General features: G+C 42.1%; 1 protein-coding gene and 1 long non-coding RNA gene across 8 annotated transcripts in view; one reads left to right on the top strand and one right to left on the bottom strand.

Moving 5' to 3' along the window:
- Positions 1-22,140, bottom strand: part of plekha6 (pleckstrin homology domain containing, family A member 6) — a 208,910-nt gene that overhangs the window by 13,072 nt on the left and 173,698 nt on the right. For 5 of the 7 annotated variants that reach the window (XM_037101584.1, XM_037101583.1, XM_037101581.1 and 2 more), the window contains 6 exons: positions 12,539-12,650; positions 12,289-12,428; positions 8,337-8,504; positions 5,899-5,974; positions 4,402-4,493; positions 3,291-3,449 (listed from right to left, as the gene is read on the bottom strand). In XM_037101584.1, coding sequence (XP_036957479.1) covers positions 3,291-3,449; positions 4,402-4,493; positions 5,899-5,974; positions 8,337-8,504; positions 12,289-12,428; positions 12,539-12,650 — 747 coding nt within the window. The remainder of the gene's footprint in view (positions 1-3,290; positions 3,450-4,401; positions 4,494-5,898; positions 5,975-8,336; positions 8,505-12,288; positions 12,429-12,538; positions 12,651-22,140) is intronic. The other 2 variants (XM_037101582.1, XM_037101585.1) reach the window with 2 other exon arrangements.
- On the top strand, positions 18,370-20,727 carry LOC119021349. The gene is made up of 3 exons (XR_005075536.1): positions 18,370-18,428; positions 19,647-19,730; positions 19,939-20,727. It is a non-coding gene; the product is annotated as an uncharacterized LOC119021349 (long non-coding RNA).

Here is a 22,140-nt window from a genome sequence, read left to right on the forward strand (position 1 = left end):
ATGAAAACATTCAACCCACTGCCTCAGGAATGCCATCAACTCTGAGTCCTCAACCACATGATGAGATTAAGAGACCATATTTTTTTCTGTCTCACTCTCAAATGTACAGAGATACACACATTACAAACCTCCTGGCCACTGTGCCAGACTGCAAAGTTTATGTGCATGTCAGTATGTGTGAAAAAGTTAAATAAAAGTTCTGAAGGATAACGGATGTGGAATTATTATTATTATTTTTTTTTAAACAAGTTTAGATGTTGCATAGCTTTATTGTGATAGGATAAGATAGTTTGAAAGGAAATGAAACAAGGTGTATCAAAACCCTTGCAGACTATAGTGAGGACACAGCTGTTGTATTTGAGGGACATACTCTATCAATTGAACTACTGTGGCACTTCAGAAATGCTTTGTATTTTAACATGTAGTATCCATCAACAGAGACTCTGACACAGTTTCATAGTTTTTCCAGTGGTAAACTTGTGATCTGTACTCTCAGTACTTGACTAGTAAAAATGATATCTTAAAAAATAAGCAATTAGACATTGCTATAGGTGTACTCAACCATCCAATAAACCAAGTGTATGCATTTGTGAAGTTTGAATATATATGATAAAGTAAGGAGATGGGACCCTGAGCCACATGCTATATCCACTTTGATGCAGTTTAATAGTAGTTAAAGTAGTTGTTGCAGTAATAGTACCAGTAGTAGCAGGGTTGTGAAATATTTTAACATCTAAACCCTGTCCCTAACCCCGTCTAAACCCTGTGGTGTCTGTCAAAAGAGAATTACACAGTTTCCTTAAGGAAAACCTTAACAGCAAAATCAACCATACAATCAACCTCATGTATGTATGAAAGCCCTGAGGTCTCAAGTTAGAATGGTATTTTTCTAGTGCTTCATTTTCTTAGAACTAAAAATATTTTTTGTTTGTTGACAGGTTATGTAACTTGAGTTTCTTTTGATGAGGAATTTGTCATACTAAGCGCTAATCTGACTTTAGTGTCACGGGTGGAATACTGTGTATTGTCAGCCTTCTCATCAGTGGATGTCTACAGTGAACAGAGAATGACAGCCTCAACAGAGAGGTAGACAAAGAAAGTGCATTTTTCCGGCACAGAAGAGGAATATTAAGGCTCAGTTTTGAAAGTGTTTCTCTCTGTAATACTCATTTTGACCACAATATAAACAAACCACCATAAAAAGACACAAACAACCAGAGAATATTTGAGTTGAGTTTATCATGCTAAAGTCTCTGTCAGAAAATCTCACTGTGATCACTTGTTTCAAGGAAACAACTCATTGCCGTAGACCGCACAGCAGGGTGTCCCCCTCCTATCCCTATGGCGCGTCCGTTCTACCATCAACCTTTTGAAAGTGTTCATAGACGAAGAAAATGTTTAGCACTCACCTTGCTGTATGTTAGTGTGCTCTGATTACCACATGTATCCTTTAATTTTGAAACAATGCCCACTTACACTATATCGCCAAAGTATTTGCTCACCTGCCTTGACTCACACATGTGAATTTTTGACAGTTCATCCAGAAGTGCATTTGTGAGGTCACACACACTGATGTTGGACAGGAAGGCCTGGCTCTCAGTCTCCACTCCAATTCAGCCCAAAGGTGTTCTGTCAGGTTGAGGTCAGGATTCTGTGCAGGCCAGTCAAGTTCATCCACACCAAACTCTCTCATCTATGTCTTTATGGACCTGCTTTGTGCACTGGTGCACAGTCATGTTGGAGCAGGAAGGGGTCCAAACTGTTCCCACAAAGTTGGGAGCATGGAATTGTCAAACATCTCTTGGTATGCTGAGGCATTCAGAGTTCCTTTCACTGGAACTAAGGGGCCAAGCCCAGAAAAACAACCCCACACCATGATCCCCCTCCACCAAACTTTACACTTGGCACAGTACAGTCAGACAAGTACCGTTCTCCTGCCAACCACCAAACCCAGACTCGTCCATCAGATTGGAGAAGTGCGATTTGTCACTCCAGAGAATGCGTCTCCACTGCTCTAGAGTCCAGTAGCGGCGTGCTTTACACCACTGCATCCGACACTTTGCATTGTACCTACTGATGTATGGCTTGGATACAGCTACTAGACCATGGAAACCCATTCCATGAAGCTCTCTACAAACTGTTCTTGAGCTAATCTGAAGGCCACATGAAGTTTGGAGGTCTGTAGTGATTGACTCTGCAGAAAGTTGGTGACCTCTGAGCACTCTGCACCTCAGCATCCACTGACCCCGATCCATTATTTTACATGGCCTACCACTTTGTGGCTAAGTTGCTGTTGTTCCCAGTTGCTTCCAGTTTGTTATAATATCACTGACAGTTGACTGTGGAACATTTAGGAGTGAGGAAATTTCACGACTGGACTTATTACACAGGTGGCATCCTATCACAGTACCACGCTGGAATTCACTGAGCTCCTGAGAGACACATTCCTTCACAAATGTTTGTAGAAACAGTCTGCCTGCCTACGTGCTGCTTTTATACAACTGTGGCCATGGAAGTGATTGGAACACCTGATTTCAGGGAGAATAAAACATTGTGTTCAAGAGGAAATTAAGGCTAACTTTTGTGTTTCTTTTTGTCATACTCATTTTGGCCAAAGGAGGATGCTACGAACATTGTGGATGCTAGGGAATTTGGTGACACAGAGGTGGTTAATTAAAGAAAGATTTTAGAAATGAAACATGAGAGGCATTATTGTACACATAATGATTAATCTCACATTTAATTTCACTTCATATCAAACACTAATTATAGATCCACGTTGTCATAACCGCTCAAATCAGCAGTGTTACTTGTGTACTTCTGTATTTGCGCTTTTAGTGAAGTGTAAAAATTATTCCATGAACACCTGTCAGATGTAAAAATGTCAGCCAACTCAAATCTTAAATCAATATTTCTTCCATCAGAACTCTGTCATCATGATCTTCCTTCCCCTGGAGTGCAGCGCAGAGAGCTGAGTTGTTCTGTCATCTGAAAGATGCCAGTAGCTACTGCAAACACTGGGTTAGACTTTAGTCTACTGACGACTGGTTTTACTTTTCTTTTTTACTTTTAAATTAGTTGTTTTATCTGTTTTATTTAGGCTTTTAATGTCTTTTATTTTAGAGCTGAAAAGTGAGGAAATGGGATGCAAGCTAGGGGATGATACCATCAAGGGACCACAGGTCAGACTAGAACCCTTGGCCACTGCTTCGAGAACACAGTCTCCCCAATCACCCCATTAAATTTGTGGCTTTATTATTGGACAAAGATCATCACATGGTTGATCATACCACTTTGTAGTGGGCTGGAGACTGGCCACCTAACAGGGTTAGACTCCGCCTCTTGTCTCTCACAGAGCTGCTCTGGTTACGGCGGATTCGATCATTCTGCTCCTCCACACTCATCTTTGACTTCACCTCTGCAGTAAACACAGCACTCTTTGGACGTTCCTGTGAAATAGGTGTGGCAAAGAAAAACAGGCACGACTTCAGTCCAAGTCTGATTGGAACTTACAGATCTTAAGGATGGAGGCGATTTCACCTCACTTTGTAACTATTTATTTGGGAAAACCAGCATGTGTTCTCCAAGGTTTAATATTAGGTATTCTATGCACCCACTGGACAAATTAGCAGAACAATAAAACCAATCATAACCATATATTATTATTATTATCATTATTATTATTATTATTATTATTATTATTATTATTATTATTATTAATGTTATTACTATTGCTGTTGATGTAAATCACAAGATCAAATGTAATTCAGTCATTATAAGTTTAAACATGATAAATTAAGCACTTGGCAACTATGGCAATGACTATAACCTAACTTGATCCATATGGGTACCCTCAGACTTTTATTAATCAAGGCAAGACTGAAGAGGAATAATTTTAACAGCTAGTCACATTTTGACAGTACCTCTATGTCAATCTTTGATTTCTTTAATGAATATTATTCCGTATAGCTGAGTATTAACATCGCAATCTGCTCAGAACTGCGCGGAAGATCTGTTTTCATGTTATACTATTTATTTTGTTCGTTTTTAAGGTATTCATTTGATGGAAATCATACTATGTTTGGCTGTTTCTATCTTGTACTAAATCTGTCAAATGTGAAGAAATACTATAAAGAATCTCAGATAAGGCAATCAGTGGTTAATGTAATGGCAGTTATCTAATATTGGGACCACCAGGAGGCACTCACTGAGGTTCTCAATCTATGGTGCCTGCTCTATCAGAGGTGATACAAGGACCCTTTGACCAGTGTGCACATGAGTATACTGGTCAAGGGTCCCAAAGAGGATGGTTTGATTTCCACACGATGTTTCAAATGAAAACTTGATGCCACACATCTGTTACATTTGGATAGAATTAACATATAGTTCAGGTTGACATACCCTAGGCACTCTGGCATTATACCAGGAAACTCCAATAGAGCTGCTGTGTGATTCGTCGGTGGGGGACTTCGTTCTAGGTGGAACAATGCCAACTGACAAGGGACAAAAGAGGCAAATTCAAAATCACGGTAAAAAGAAGAGGGAGCTGAATTCGCAAAGCTAACACTTTGACAATGGATGCATTTCCTGACTGTCTCACTAGATTTAATGACATTCAAATCTCAAAAGAGGGTTTTCTGTCATATGTAATCTACAAATTTTAATAGAAGCAATGTCATATGTGTAATAGCATGATCCGTGTGGTTCTGTGTACCAACCCAAAAGTTAATGCCAGGATTATGTAAATACATTGATGAAGGTTCTCAGTAATCCAGGTCATGGTAATTCTAAGTGCTGTATTGTAGGCAACTGCACGTTTCAGTTTCTTGAAGACATTTCACCTCTTATCCAAGAGGCTTTTTCAGTTCTAGCTAACTAGAGGAGAGTTGCAGGGTTTTAAACTAAGTGTGGGACTGTCCTTACTGAGTTGTTAAGGACATGTGTGAGCTCTGAGTTTCAGAGTCACTAGGGCCACTTGTGGGTCTTGGACTCTCGCGGCCTTCATGTGGGCTGCTATGGCTATGTGAACCCAGGTGTGACAGCTCTCTCATGAGGGAATTTACATGGTAGGTGGGTCATAAGTAATGTTCTAGGCCACCTCCTCTGTTCAAGGATGGCCATTCCAGTTTGACATAGATGGATCATTTTACTCTTTGAAATCATCTGTCTTCTGTGGCCAAGATATTAACATTATTGTCCTTGAAGGAATTATTTGTCTCCTTCAGATGTAATGGGACAGTGGAGTCTTGACCTGAGGAGTCGGCCCTCTTATGTTGTGCCATTTGTTTATGGAGAGGTTGTTTTATCTCCCAAATGTACACATCTGTGCAGTCCTGGCTGGACTGAACATCATACACTACATTATTCTGCTTATGCCAGGGTGTTCTGTCCTAGGGAAGGATGAGTTTCTGCCTCTGCATGTTTGTAGGGTCAGGGTTTGAGGTTTTGACAAAGGTCCGGTTTTGGTAGCCAGATGTTTTAAGTGCTCCCCAGATGTGCTGCTGTTCCCTATTCTTTCCCTTTGTAATTGTGGGTACGGTTTCAGCCTGATGGTTTATGGTTCTGATGACCCCCAGCTTATGCTCCAGTGGATGCTGAGAGACAAACAGCAAGTATTGATCTGTGTGGAGGTTTTCTGTACACCTCAATGTTGAGGCTTCTGTCTTCTTTGATGTTTACTGCACAGTCCAAGAAAGGCACACTGTCTACGCTGACATCTTCCCATGTAAAGTTGATGTTAATGTCCACAGTATTTATACTTTCTGTGAAGAAGTGAAATGTCTTCAAGAAACTGAAACATGTCCAGTTGCCTACAATACAGCACTTAGAGTTACCATGACCTGGATTACTGAAAACCTTCATCAATGTATTTACATAATCCTGAATGAGTTGTGGTACCTTTATTTGTGGTAGCTTGTCTGTCCTGGATCTCATCCTGCACATCACTGGTAGCTTTTTCTTCTCTAATCTTGAGCTGGAAGACAGAGAGCTGATATCATTTTTCAAGTCATTACAATTAAACCTCAAAGTAGTGAAAATATAGCCACTGATAAAATAGCATGATTGCTATGTATGGACATGGGGGCATCATGTCAAAACACCTGGTATTCCTGTAAAGGCAAAGTCAATATGTTACTTGAAAACCCATGTATTAATCTTTTATTAATGTATTAAAGACGCATAATCAGAAAAGTATGTTGACAGTGAAATTTCAGACTAAAATCAACTCATTTCAGTGGAATTGCAGAGATGAGTAGCTTTGTTCAGTGAGCTTTGGGCTGACTTTTGATCTTCAGACCAGTTGTTAAACCAACGTGACATGTCGATCTTTGAGGAAACGGAGATAACTTACTGTTATTTCGCCGGGAGTATATGCAACATGGTATATACAGTATATGGGTGAATGTACATATATATTCTCTTGAATTATCTGTGTTCAGTCGTTGTCCACTTAGAGACTGGGTGAAAGAGTCTGTCAGTGTGTTACTTGCTAGAGCAACCATATACTAACATGACAACATCACTAACAAGACACAACGCAAACAGGCATAGAGAGTTTGACAGAATACCAAATACAGATACCAAATATAACCAGGTACAAGCACTTATATCAAGTAAGAGACTACCAGTAAGGTTGCCCTTCTGTTTTCTTTTTCAGGTGATTAACACTCAATGTGATGAACAGGCTGGCAAACAGGGAACATTTAAAAGCAGCAGATCCAACACCTCAATAGACTGCATCCAGAAAATGTTAAATGTTTGTTTTTAAAATCGTCTCAATCATTACCATTCTGAATTAAACACATTGTAGATGTATGTGAGCATTAGTGGGTTTTTTGGGTTTAACATAAACATAAGTGGCAGAGGCTTTGAATACAGCCAATAGGGAGCAATCATGTGTGGAACAAGTGATATGGAGAAGACAGAACAAAATGACAAAAATATTCTTTTCTTAGTTTTTGTTTTTGATATTTGTTTTAATGTAATTTGTGTAAATTTTACCAAAATCCCTCATTTGTTCTGCTGTTTGCAAGGTCACCATTCTTGGCATTGGGAGTGCTGTATTTTTGATTTGTGTAAAGGCGCCCTCTACCAATCATTTATAGATGTACTGTGTAATTTCCGGTCTCTCGTCAGTCTGCCCCAAGCTCAATATTTTTTCCATAAATCAAAATTATGAAGTTTTTATTGCTGATTTAAGTGAACAGGGTGGTTTAGTTATTCTTAATATCCTTAGGGCAGACCACATATTTTTGTGTCTGATATTCTACTTTTAAAGTGCATTTTGAGAGTCTGAAAGAGCTAGCTAAACACATTTCTGCTGTGTGTGTGGGCTGTTGTCAGCCTCTTTCTCCTGGGATACAGCTTGTCATGCTCCTCTTGTTCATTCCAGGCCCAGTAGCCCTCCTCTCTCCCCATCGCTCTACACATCTAACCCTATAGTGACTGGTACAAAATTTGGGCACAAATCAGGTACCACTCATTTTCTCCACTGATTTTATGCATAATCTGACTTGATTACTATAGAGGTACTGTACATATATATATATATATATATATATATATATATATATATATATATATATATATATATATATATATATATATATATATATATATATATATAGTTATAGTTATAGTTATAGTTATAGTTATAGTTATAATTAAATAATTTTCATATCCATTATGCTTTCCTGGCTCCTAGGATCGTGGGGGGAGGGGAATGTTGGAATAAGTACATGTGTTTGGAAGAACTGTTTTGTTCATAAATGTAAAATGGAGACTTTTATCATGTCATATTGGAAATGTAAACTGAACAATATCCAATAAAATATATGAAGAAAAAAAAGATGTATATTCAATGTAATTGAATGTTATGTAATTAGACACAAAGCAATATTTGAAAATTGGTCATATTTTATTGTACCTTTTTTATTGCCATGTAATGAATTATCTTCAAGCTTATGTCAATCTGCACTGAGTTCGACTGTGAGAGGTGAGTTGTTGAGAAGATGACAACATTTTGCTCTTTTTGGATCCAAACAGGAATAAACATGAGTTCAACATGACGTGCCTGTGTTCAGCATCAGATGAGATGTGCACAAGAACACAACAGAGTGTAGTCTGGATTTGCAGACCATCCTGACAACAGCGACACAGGCACAGGCAGTGAGTCCAGTGAACAAATGGAGGTTTGTAAAGAGGAAGAACAAGTAGACTTTCATGGATAGTGGAAGATTAAAATTTCAAAATGTTTTTAAAAAAACAGCATTGGACAACAGTTAGGACTGGATGAAGCAAGACAGGACAAGACACGGGCAGAAATGCCCAAATACCTTTCTGAAGTGAGAATCTTCAAAATCAAAGTAACCTTCATCAATGCCCAAGCTGCGAAGCCAGGCGGTGCTGTCAAAGGGCGGGGTGGTGGTTGAGAGAGAGAAGGTAGACGAGAGCTCCAAAGGGTAATAGGACTTGGGGAGGGGAGGCCTTGGGGGAACACTTTCCTAGATCACCATAAGGGTAGGAGGGAGGGAGTAAGGGAAGACGAGAAAGGATAGAAGGAAAAGAGAGTGCTGCACATGAGGAGAAAAATTATAAGTCAGCCAAAGGATGAATGATTCTGTGGAGCGGGGTCTTGATTCTAGGTATTGGACTCAGAGGTGAAGCCTGACAGATTCTATGAATTCTTAAAACCAAACAGTCCATAAAAAAGGCTCTGTCAGCTACTACATTTCAGCTATCACTATGTAAGTAATTTTGTCATCTACAGTAGACAGAAAAGGAAATGGATTATTTAGGCTAATGTGGCTATGTGAAATATTTACAGCTTTGCATTGCCAAGACATAGGAATGTTAAGTTGTCACTGATGTTTTAATACCATGCAACATACTGTATTTTAAAGTTAAATTCGTGCTACGGTAAATGTAGCATATTGCAGCCGTTCTAGACAATGCCCGTTTTCACTGGCTGCAACATGGCAGGTTTCAGAGGCATATCTTTGCTTTGCTCGGTGAGGACTTTTTTTTGACAGAAATATTAGAATTACTGTATGTATAGTTTTGATAAAGTAGCATGAGTTCCACTAATTCCATCACACAAAAATAAGCATTGTAGAGATCACTGGAACTGAAGACTGCCATGATATACATTATTTGTATGTTAACTTCTCCTCCTTGAACCGGCACCTTATCGTGGTGGAGGAGTTTGAGCACCTGAATGATCCTAGGAGCTATGTTGTCCGGGGCTTAATGCCCCTGGTAGGGTCTCCCAAGGCAAACAGGTCCTAGGTGACAGGTCAGACTAAGATCGGTTCAAATGCCCCTGATGACAGAACGAAGACCAAGGAAGTTTACGGATCGGCGTCACCGGGGCCCCACCCTGGAGCCAGGCCTGGGGTTGGGGCTCGCAGGCGAGCGCCTGGTGGCCGGGTCTTCGCCCACGGGACCCGGCCGGGCGCAGGGGTCTGCTGGGAACGTCTGGCAGAACCCTCTGTCAAAGAGGTCTTTAACTCCCACCTCCGGGAGAGCTTGGACCTGATCCCGAGGGAGGCTGGGGACATCGAGTCCGAATGGACCATGTTCTCCACTTCTATTGTTGACGCGGCTGTCCGGAGCTGTGGCCGTAGGGTCTCCGGTGCCTGTCGTGGCGGCAATCCCTGAACCCGGTGGTGGACGCCGGAAGTAAGGGATGCTGTCAAGCTGAAGAAGGAGTCCTACCGAGCCTGGTTGGCCCGGGGGACTCCTGAAGCAGCTGACGGGTCACGGAAGCAAAAACTCGGGTCTGGGAAAAGTTCGGGGAGGCCATGGAGGAGGACTATCGGTCAGCCTCGAAGAAATTCTGGCAAACCGTCCGGCGCCTCAGGAAGGGGAAGCAGTTCTCCACCAACACTGTTTACAGTGGAGGTGGGGAGCTGTTGACCTCGACTGGGGATATTGTCGGGCGGTGGAAGGAATACTTCGAGGATCTCCTCAATCCCGCTCACGTGTCTTCCATAGAGGAAGCAGAGGCTGGGGACTCGGAGGTTGACTCATTCATCACCCAAGCCGAAGTCACTGAGGTAGTTGGGAAGCTCCTCGGTGGCAAAGCAGCGGGGGTGGATGAGATCCGCCCTGAGTACCTCAAGTCTCTGGATGTTGTAGGGCTGTCTTGGTTGACACGTCTCTGCAACATTGCATGGCAGTCGGGGACAGTGCCTCTGGACTGGCAGACCGGGGTGGTGGTCCCCCTATTTAAAAAGGGGGACCGGAGGGTGTGCTCCAACTATCGGGGGATCACACTCCTCAGCCTCCCTGGGAAAGTCTATTCCAGGGTACTGGAGAGGAGAATTCCGCCGATAGTCGAACCTCAGATTTAGGAGGAACAATGCGGTTTTCGTCCGGGCCGCGGAACACTGGACCAGCTCCATATCCTCCGCAGGGTACTCGAGGGTTCATGGGAGTTTGCCCAACCAGTCCACATGTGTTTTGTGGACTTGGAGAAGGCATTCGACCGTGTCCCTCGTGGCATTCTGTGGGAGGTGCTCCGGGAGTACGGGGTCGGGGGCCCCCTGTTAAGGGCCGTATGGTCCCTGTACGAGCGGAGCAGGAGCTTGGTTCGCATTGCCGGCAGTAAGTCAGACCTGTTCCCGGTACATGTTGGACTCCGGCAGGGCTGCCCTTTGTCACCGGTTCTGTTCATTACTTTCATGGACAGAATTTCTAGGCGCAGCCACGGGCCGGAGGGGATCTGGTTTGGGAGCCACAGGATCTCATCTCTGCTTTTCGCGGATGATGTGGTCTTGTTGGCTCCTTCGAGCCGGGACCTCCAGCATGTCCTGGGGCGGTTTGCAGCCGAGTGTGAAGCGGCTGGGATGGGAATCAGCACCTCCAAATCTGAGGCCATGGTTCTTGACCGGAAAAAGGTGGCTTGTCCCCTCCGGGTTGGGGGAGAGCTACTGCCTCAGGTGGAGGAGTTTAAGTATCTTGGGGTCTTGTTCACGAGTGAGGGAAGGATGGAGCGTGAGATTGACAGGCGGATCGGTGCGGCAGCCGCAGTAATGCGGTCGTTGTACCGGTCTGTCGTGGTGAAGAGAGAGCTGAGTCGAAAGGCGAAGCTTTCGATTTACCGGTCAATCTACGTTCCTACCCTCACCTATGGTCATGAACTTTGGGTCATGACCGAAAGAATAAGATCCCGGATACAAGCGGCTGAAATGAGTTTCCTCCGCAGGGTGGCGGGGCGCTCCCTTAGAGATAGGGTGAGGAGCTCTGTCACCCGGGAGGAGCTCGGAGTAGAGCCGCTGCTCCTCCACATCGAGAGGAGCCAGTTGAGGTGGCTCGGGCATCTGTTTCGGATGCCCCCGGGACGCCTTCCACGGGAGGTGTTCCTGGCATGTCCCACTGGGAGGAGACCCCGGGGAAGACCCAGGACACGCTGGAGCGACTATATCGCCCAGCTGGCCTGGGAACGCCTTGGGATCCTCCCAGAAGAGGAAGTGTCCGGGGTGAGGGAAGTCTGGGTGTCCCTGCTCAGACAGCTGCCCCCGCGACCCGGTGACGGATAAAGCGGTAGAAGATGGATGGATGGATGGTATGTTAACTTTTGACCATTACTGTATTGCATAGCCACAAATGACACTCATAGCCACTCATTGCTATGCATTCTGTAAACAGCCATGGTTAAAAAAAGAAAGAAAGAAAGAAAAGAACAATATTAGAAACATTCATTAAACTAATAACTTTTTACTGACGGGCAGCATTTCAGCTACAATCAAATCATTGGTCATTTCAAGCAACACTAAATGCAACAAGAAAGATGCATTAACCTATTGATTCCCAACCTTACCACTTTAGTGTATTGTTTTGTCGAATAAAAATTTTGAAAAGTGATGATGAAAAGTACAACACTTGAAATAAACATAATTAAACCTTCAGCTTGTGTGCTGCAAAGTATGGGGAATATTATGTGCCAAGTGTATTGCCTGTGGTCTGTCTGCTGAAAAGAAAAGCCTCATATTTCAAGGATTCCTTGGGTAGATTAAGACTTGGAAATCTAGGGAGAACTTAGGAAAAGTATGTCCATGGGATTCACAACCATAGTAATAATTACCATCTCTATGCAGACTTGTGTCAGACTCTGTGTAACTTTTGGGTCTATACCTAGGACTTGTGGTCAGTTTTCAAATGCAGCACTCTACATGAGTTGGGTCAGGAATTAGGACTTGATCTTTTACGCACGTCTTGGTTGTTTGTAGAGTCTGAGCATGGAACTGAGCCAGGTTTTGAACCGTACCCCAGCTGGGTGCTTACCTCCTGAGCCGGCTGTTTGATTGGGGAGGCCTGGGACCCTGGCACTGGGGAGAAGGGACTAAGTGGGCTGGTGAGGCTTACTGAGCTCATGGGACTGGCTGGACTATTGGTGCTAAAGGAGCCTGATGCACCATTGGCCACTGAGCAAGAGAAACAGAGAGAGGTGAAGGTGGCAGGAATTGATTCATTGGAACATAGACACATAGGGTATTGCCACTATACATGTGATTATTTTCCAGCAGTGTGTTACCTCTGTTTTTGCCTGTGTCAGTACCTCTGGATGAGTTATTCTTGTGTAGTCCCTCTAATACATCTTGTACTCTCCAAAACTCTTTCTGGATGTGCCTACGAACCAGTTCCCTCTGCGAAAAAAGGTATGAGAGATATTTATTAACGCAGTAAGAAATTAAATATTCAAACAAGGTACATGCCATTACAACACATAACAATAATACAAATGTCTTGTTCATCATTAGTTGGGGCCAACAAGGTACATGGAGAGTCATAATGTTGTACGGTTATAGGTCCATGGCAATGAAACAGGCTATAGATGAGCTGATCGCCTTAGACCATAGTTTTGGCCAAGTTGTGGAGGGAAAAAATGTTTCTTTGTCTTGCGTTTTAAAGGTTCAAGATGATTTATTTCTCAAGCTAAAAAAACAAAAAACCAACAGCACAAACTGGTATGGTTTGTGAATTGGAAAGGAAAGCTCTGAAGTGGGAAATATAAACCAACCACAACATAATCGTTACGCATACATCAAGCATCAGTGATATCAGACTACTGTAATATGTCCCATTATAACAGAAGGCTCTTGTGCTACTCTTACTGCTTACCAGACTGATAATCTTGTTTACAGTGTTGCAGTTTCTCTGCAAATGTCACTTAACTCTATTCATGGTTTCCACATGAAGTCATGCTCCCAGGGGAACGCCTCCATCTTTCCCAGCTGCCCGCCAGCATAGGAAGCAAGTGATGCATTTTGTTTGGAACCAGCTTTGTATTGCCAAAATGCCAGATAATTATTGTAATAACAGATGCCACAGATGAGGAGACAAGCATGGTCTATGCTTCTACTGAATTCCATCTGGGGGGACCGAGGGGACCAACTGCTAGATTATTGAGGAGATTGGATTCTGCGTTAGCCACAATTAAACTTGAAATGCAATAATTTGGAAATCCCTTTTGTGTACACAATATTGTATTAAGACTGATAAACATTGTTGATGATGTCCAGGGTACATATATAATAATAACAGAAATACAATAACTTTAAATATCTAGTGTTAATTAGTACTCATCTTTGGTTTTACAATGAAGAACTTTGCGCTCTTCACCTCCCAAATGACAGCATTAATTACCCATTTAGATCAAAAGTACATGTAACTGTCCTTACTTTCATAAGCTTTCATCCTGGCAGCAGTATAAGGTTATGGATACGCCACAAGGTACACATAAATGTCACCAAAGTTCAGCTATGGCAGGGACCTGGTGGATTTTAATGGCTGAAATACCACAGCGGTCGCCGTAATTGGATCATAAGTGCTAAACACTTGCAGATTATGTTTCTTTTCTATGGTTGACAGAGGATCTGAATAACTGTGTGAGGGGAAATATATCAGCTTTTGCTGTCTCTATGGAGAAGTCTGGTATAAGCCTCCATCTTGCCTTACTGTTTATGCCCTCCAGCTCACATGACTGAAAACTATGAATTGCCCTTCTAAAAAAGAAAACAATAGAGCATGGAAGATTAACCCCTAAACTCACATATTACAGTTTTTCTCGATTGTTTACACACAAAAACTGGTACTTGAGACACAATGACCACAACATGTAACTCATGCACCGACCCCCTGAACCAATTCTGCTAAACTACAAGCACAATTCCTGCTTTACACTGAAATTGCAGTTCTAAAACACACTTTTTTCAAAACACTACACACAATTCTCTGCATTTGGCACAACTTTCATGGAGAAAATCTCTTGTTTTCACAAGGAACACACTGTCATTCAAAATTCTAAAGTCAATTGCCCTACTATGCATACTGACTCATCACATGGTCAAACACCTGTCACACAGTTTTACAATTAGCAATCAGAGCTTTAGCATAAAAGGCCAACAGGTGAGCTCTTCTGTTTTGGAGCAATGGATGCCAACATTGGAAACAGAGGCAGAGCCAGAGTCAGAGGAGTGAGAGTAAGAGGAGGAGGACGGGGAGGACGAGGACGCGGACGAGGAAGGCCAAGGACTGTAATCTCTGATGAGATCCAAGCCACTTTGGTTGACCATGTGGTCAATATATAACTATGTGCAAGTGAGTCCTGTACAGTCCCACAATTGATGCATACTCTCAACACTGTATAAAATATACATATTTCAGTAGTGTAATTGTAATGATTGTGCTTCACAATCGTGACCACTCCATGTCTATTTCTGATATTGTCCCGTGTGTTTCAGAGAGTCCCTGAGCTAGAGGTGGCTGCAGTGGAGCACCAGTTCATCTTCATTGATGAGCCTGGATTCAACCTCACGAAGAGACAAAGGAGGGGAAGGAATGTCATCGGCCAGCGTGCCATTGTGGAAGTTCCTGAGCAGCGTGGAGGGAACATCACAATGTGTGCAGCCATTACTCACCACGGTGTCATCCATCACCATGCTACTATTGGTCCCTACAACACCGCCCATCTGATCACATTCCTGGACACGCTACACAACATACTCATTCCACCAGATCAGATAGACGGCCCAGAGCAGCTCAGGTATGTTGTCATTTGGGACAACGTAAGTTTCCACCGGGCTGCTCTGGTTCGTAAATGGTTCACTGCCCACCCACACTTCTTAGTTGTCATCTCCCTCCATATTCTCCATTCCTCAATCCAATTGAGGAATTTTTTTCTGCTTGGAGATGGAAAGTTTATGACAGAAATCCACAAACGCATATACCCCCTCTGCAAGTGATGGAAGAAGCATGTGGAGATATAGCAGTCGATGCTCTTCATGGCTGGATTTGCCATGCTAGGCGATATTTCCCTAGATGCTTGGCCAGGGAAAACATTGCTTGTGAGGTGGATGAGGTGCTGTGGCCAGACAGAAACAGAAGAGGGGATGCAGCATAGTTTTTTTTTTTGTTTGTTTGTGTTGTTTTGTTTTTTACAGTAACTGAGTAAATTCCTCAGTTTTGTATGTAGACCACTGTATGTGGAACTTTGTGTTGGTTGGGAAGTACACTGTGTGCATTTTTTTTTTTTTTGGGGGGGGTAAAATATATTTGTTACCACGTATTTGTGTGTCCTGAGTATAAAAACAATATTCTCACATATTTTATAACACACTCATGTATGAGCTGTCTGTAGTAATTGTAACACTGAACAAAAAAAGGCCTAAGTAATTATGATCAATGAAATCAATGAAGAAGAAGTGTTGTCCATTCATCATAGTGTTTTACATTGAGCACATCAGTGTTCAACTGGTTCTTCTAAATGTCTATTCATTTGATGGTTTGTGTGTGCCATTTGAAAACAAAATACCATTTTGAGAAGAAATAACATTGTTTTGAATGTAAAGTTTCATTTTGCAGGAGAATTGAGGGGTTTTGCCCATTGTGTGTGTGATTTTTGATTTGTGTGTAGAGTTCTGAGAGTGAGGCATGCTTTCAGAAAATGTGTGTAAACAATCGAGAAAAACTGTAACCCACACTCCCATTAAGACACAGCACAAGGAGATAAACTCCTAAATTATACAGCAAAATGAAACTCTTGAAACAAAACCAAACAATCTCATTTCAGAACTGTTTTTAGCATCAAAACTTCAAACACATGCACCTTTGAATTACTCTTTCCTAGCAGCAACAACACACAGATGTGCTTTATGTGTATGTTCTACAAAACATAGTGTTCTAAGGGAATGATTGGAAGACATTTAGGCTATGGATCATCATATCGCTTTGTATGCCATATCCAACCCTGTATGGACCTCACCTCAATGTCGCCGCATGACTCTTCCTTGGCTTGTAGAAGAGGCATGTGCGCATGTGGCTGATGGTCATAAACTTTCCAGCGCCATGCTAAAAAGAAATCCTCAATTGGACTCAAAAATGGGGTGTATGGTGGCAAGTTGAGTGCAATAAATCTATTATGGTTTGTGAACCAGTCCTGGACCAGAGCAGCCTCATGGAAACTGACATTATCCCAGATGACAACAAACTGGGGCTGCTCTGGTCCGTCCTGAACTACTATGTGTCCAGAACGCGAATAATGAGGACTGTGTTGAGGGACCAAGGATGGAGTGGTGATGCAGTGTCACTGTTGCCTGCTCCCCTTCTTCCTCCTCTTCCTCGTCCTGCTGCTGCTCTTACTCTCCCTCTTCCTCTTCCTGCCTCCATGTTTCCAATGTTGTCACAAAGGAGCTGAGCTCACATCAGGTGTATCTGTAGTACTATGGCTTAGACTGATTTGTTTACAATTAGATGTTTTGATGTGTGTGAGTCTGTGTGCTTTTTCAATTTTAGTAGTGATTTGTATTCTACATAGATGTGTTTTCCCAATGATTGCATGAGATTTTGTTTTTCAACAATGTGTCCTATGTAAAAACCATTGTGTAGTGTTTTGCAAGAAGTGTGTTAGAGAGTTCCAAACACAGTGCAAAGCATATATTGTGTTTGTGTCATGTCTCCTGTTGTGTTGTCCATATATCTGGTTTTTGGTTTTGGGTTTTGATTTCATGTCCTTTTTTTCTATGTCTTGTTGTGTTATGTGTTTTGTTTTTTCCTTGTCTTGTGTCTCATGTTTTGATTTTCCATGCCCTCATGTGTCCTTTACAGTTTTTCTCGATTGTTTACATACATTTTCTGAAAGCATGCCTCATACTCTCAGAACTCTACACACAAATCAAAAATCACACACACAATGGGCAAAACCCCTCAATTCTCCTGCAAAATGAAACTTTACATTCAAAACAATGTTATTTCTTCTCAAAATGGTATTTTGTTTTCAAATGGCACACACAAACCATCAAATGAATAGACATTTAGAAGAACCAGTTGAACACTGATGTGCTCAATGTAAAACACTGTGATGAATGGACAACACTTCTTCTTTGATCATAATGACTTAGGCCTTTTGTTCAGTGTTACACTTACTACAGACAGCTCATGCATGACTGTGTTGTAAAATATTTGACAATGTTGTTTTTGTACTCAGGACACACAAATACGCGGTAACAAATATATTTTATACACCTTGTGTTGGTAATCTTTCAGTTCTGCAATACAAATAGTAAAATACTGTAAATACTGTGTAGGAATACAAAGGAGGAATACATTTCCCAAACACCTGAAACATACTTTATTTTTACAGTCAACAGAACAGTCCACAGGCAATACTGTACTACTGTACTCATTGAGTACTGTATTGATATGCAGTACTGCAATTTTCTAGTGAGAGTAGATTTCTTACCTATTCTCATTACTCTCACTCCTCTGGCTCTGCCTTTGCCTCTGTTTCTAATGTTGGCATCCATTGCTCCAAAGCAGAAGAGCTCACCTGTTGGCCTTTTATGCTAAAGCTCTGATTGCTAATTGTAAAACTGTGTGACAGGTGTTTGCCCATGTGATGAGTCAGTGTGCATAGTAGGGCAATTTACTTTAGAATTTTGAATGACAGTGTGTTCCTTGTGAAAACAAGAGATTTTCTCCATGAAAATTGTGCCAAATGCAGAGAATTGTGTGTAGTGTTTTGAAAAAAGTGTGTTTTAGAACTGCAATTTGAGTGTAAAGCAGGAATTGTGCTTGTAGATTAGCAGAATTGGTTCAGGGGTTGGTGCATGAGTTACATATTGTGGTCATTGTGTCTCAAGTACCAGTTTTTGTGTGTAAACAATCAAGAAAAACTGTAAGTTCTCCTTTGTTCTCCTCTCTGGCTCCCTCTGTCTGTTGTCTTATTCCCTCCTGGTCTGTTCCTCTGTGCTCCTCCCCCTCATTATCACACCTGGCTTCCTTCCTCCTCTCTCCTCACCTGTTCCTCGTCATGTCATTAGTGTCTGTGTATTTAGTCTCTGTGTTCCCCTCACTCCTGGTCTGGTCATTGTTTTCTGTTTTCTGTATGCTCTTGTTCCTGCTCTTGTTCCTGCTCCTCCCGAATGGTATGTGTTCTTTGGATTCTGATTTCTGGTTTCTGTTGTTTGAGTTGAACTTTGATTTCTGATTTGCTACTTTGTCTTGCTGGTTTTGCTTTGCTACGTTGTCTCGTTCTTGGTTGCTACTTTGTTTTTCATCCCTGTTTGTCTGCTTTTGGTTTTTGTAAACAGCTTTTAAATAAAGCTCGCCTCTTGTTTTCCTTATCTTGCCTCCTATGTGTACTGCATTTGGGTCCACCTTTCCCTTCCATAGTTTTCCCTTTAAACCCCAACCTGACAGTTTGCAGGGTTGGTGCTTTTGTTTAGGGCATGGTCACCAAAGTTAGAGGTTGTGATGCTTTGGGCATAGCAACCACTTTTAGTGTTTATGCATTAGGCAAAAACTGTAACAGGCTATATTCAAAATCTTAAGCCTGGGAGACTGAATTGGTGGAGAGGTTCACCTGACCGAGCAGATAGGAGGCTGCCTTCCCAACAGACCGCAGTGTATTATTTTGAGTTGTTTTGATACCTACCTCTGCTGAACTATGAGAAGCTTAACCCTTGTAATTAAAACAATCAACATATACAGTCAAGAACAAAATCTTAAGTAGTTGTATTTTGTGGTGGACCAGTTTGTAAGAAGAGCTTCAAAATGCAAAGAGAAAAAACAGGAGCAAGAGACAAAAAAATGCATTTAAAATCCCACAGGCTGTTCATCAGCTGATCAGAAGATTACAGTTTATCTCAGTTGCTTTGGTATATTTCCCAGATCAGAATTGAAATTCTCAAAACTACTTGTCCAATCTTCACATCATTGTGTCAGTTCTGCACATCAAAAAAGCAGTTTCTCATTTCTTTGAACAAGTTGCAAATGCTTTGGTACATCCCTGCTAATGATTATGCGCAATTATATTGTTTTCAATATCATCAATTGCTTATGTCATGTTGATCAAAATGTATTATAATGGGACTCTGTTGAATAGTCTCCCCCCACAACATTTAGACATTAGTTCATTGCACAAGTCTTTACATGCAACATGGTTGAACAAGCTGTCATATGTGAAGCATATTTCTACACATTTCCATTAGACTTTTCTTCTAAATCTGTCCTTAATTGGTAACTTGCTCCCAGGTGAATCTTGATTTTCACTTACAAAGAGAAATGTGTGAAGCATTAGATCAACCAATGATCAACCAGTTTTCTGAAATGGCTCAAACAGTCAGCATCTCAACCACTGACAGGGTGCTGAAAAGACACCAAATGAATATGAAGTAGCTGTACACCGTTCCATTTGAAAGAAGGAGCTGCACTACCAGTATGAACAGGTAAAACATGTGTGAGCATGCAGTAACTGTACGTCACAGTAAACAGTACAACAACGTATAGTGATGTACAGTAAGTGTGACCTTTACACATTTGCTATGGCTGTAGAAAAGATGCAACATGTGCTATATACATTTGATGTAACTGTATCTTGTCCAAAATTAAAATGCATGTAATTCATAAAACTCTTTTCGTGTCTTCTGGATAAAGGGTATAATGGAACTGGAGGCAAGTGAACCACCGCACAACTTCATCTATACGGATGAGGCTGGCTTCAATCTAACAAAATGCAGAAGACGTTGTCGAAATATCATTGGCCACAGAGCTACAGTTAATGTGCCAGCGGGGTGGTAACATAACCATGGGTGCTGCTATCTCTGAGAATGGTGTGCTAATGCATAATTCCATCATTGGGCCATACAAAACAGAGCATCTTGTCACCTTTCTAGACACTCTCTACAGGAATCTCATCCCTGAACAAGAGAGGAGTCAGATTGGAGATGACTAGCCAAAGTACGTCATAGTTTGGGACAATGTCAGTTTCCATCGCTCAAGCATCATCAGGCAATGGTTTATGACACACAACAGGATGCTGATGGAGTTCCCCTAACCCTACTCCCCATTCCTTAACCCCACTGAGGAATTTTTCTCAGCATGGAGAAAGAAAGTATATGATCGCCAGCCACATAGACAAAAGACCCTTCTGGCTGCCATGGATGCAGCGTCTGATGACATCACAGCAGATGCCTGTAGAGGCTGGATAAGACACTCTAAAACATTCTTTCCATGCTGCATGGCAAGAGAAGATATTTGTTGTGATGTGGATGAGAATTTTTGGCCCAACACACAGGAATGTTGGGAGGTGTAGGAAGACTACACTGTAATTCCTACAGCACTGCATGTACAGTTTTCCCTAAGGAGATTGTCCTGTGTTTTCCTTTCTGTATCGCAATGACCTGGTCTGTCAACAAATTACCAACAGTAAAAGCATAAAGGTGAGTCTTGTCCAGTCTCTTGTAATCAATCTCTCACATACACTAAGGTATAACTTACAATTTACTATAATTGTCATCAGAACTTTAGCCATAGTTTACACCAGAACACCTCTCCAGAGTACACTGTTATATTGACAACATGACTAAGCAATTTGTCTTATCCATAGACAATGACACAAGGACTTGACATTCTGATGGCCCCGACATGTTCATTGACACAGATATTTACTTTTGAGAGAGTAAGGATTTTGAGCAAGAGACTGGCTTTTACAGGTAATTCATGGTGTTTTGCTATTTGTACGAATAATTTTGAGAAATGCACTTACTGTTTTGCAAATGTTGAGGATAATTTGAGGACTGTAAGACCATAAGCCCCAAAAAACCCTAAAAAACAGGACTAAAATTGTCAAAAATTACTCAGTAGTGAGTAGCTTCCCTTGATCACTTCAAAAATGTGTTTAGGCATGCTTGCTGTGAGTGTTTCCAGGAGGCTGGTGGGAACAGAACTCCATGCGGTGAAGATGGCTTCACAAAGGGCATCCATGGTCTGTAACTGAAGGAACAAACGTTGATGTCCTCCTTTGTGTTCTGCAGCCTGACAGCAGAGCCGGGGCCCTGAGAAGAGCCACTCAAACGCTGGGAACAGAGCATGGGAGGGGTCCTGAAAGATCCTACGCACTTTCCTCAGTGTTTGCTGCAGTGGTTGAAAGTGCTTTGACCAGCAGTCCAATGATTTTAGAGCAGACTTTGACTGTGCTCTGCAGGCGTGTCCTGTTTGCGGGCTTACAGAGTGGAACCAGCAGGTGACACTCTCTATGAAGGATAAACAAAATATCTGTAGAATGTTTTTATTCACCCTCAAAGTGTCGACCTTCCCCAGATGGTACTTCTGGCATCTCCTGAGGATCTCCTAAGTGTTGGAGGCTAATTTAAGCACAGTCAAAAATTGTGCCCAGGTATTTGTGTTCCTTCACAAGCTCTACTTTGTTCCCATGGATTGTGCTGATGGCAGCTGCAGCCAGCTCCCTGTGCTTGCTGGAAAAGGTCACAACCATCTCTGTGGTCTTCTCCATGGTTTAACTCCAGGGCCGATTTATTGAGCTGTGGTGATGTGAGGGGCCTGGGAGCAGGGACAGAACTGTGTCATCCGCATACTTTACCAGATGACAGTCTGGATGGGTGGACCTGCTGCCATCAGTGTAAAGGATGAAGAGCAGAGGTGAGAGGACGCAGCCCCGAGGGGAGCCTGTAGCGGTAACCAAGATGTTGACGAAGGATTTCCTGACCTTGAAGTCTGTAATCCACAGATCAGCTGGTGGTTCAGGTGGAAGCAGGTGGAGAGTTTCTCTGCAAGGATGTGTGGCTGTAGGGTGTTGAATGCAGCAGAGAAGTCTGCAAACAGTAGTCTGGTTGTGGT

Source organism: Acanthopagrus latus, chromosome 6, assembly GCF_904848185.1.
Source record: "Acanthopagrus latus isolate v.2019 chromosome 6, fAcaLat1.1, whole genome shotgun sequence".
NCBI classification, from domain to species: Eukaryota; Metazoa; Chordata; class Actinopteri; order Spariformes; family Sparidae; genus Acanthopagrus; species Acanthopagrus latus.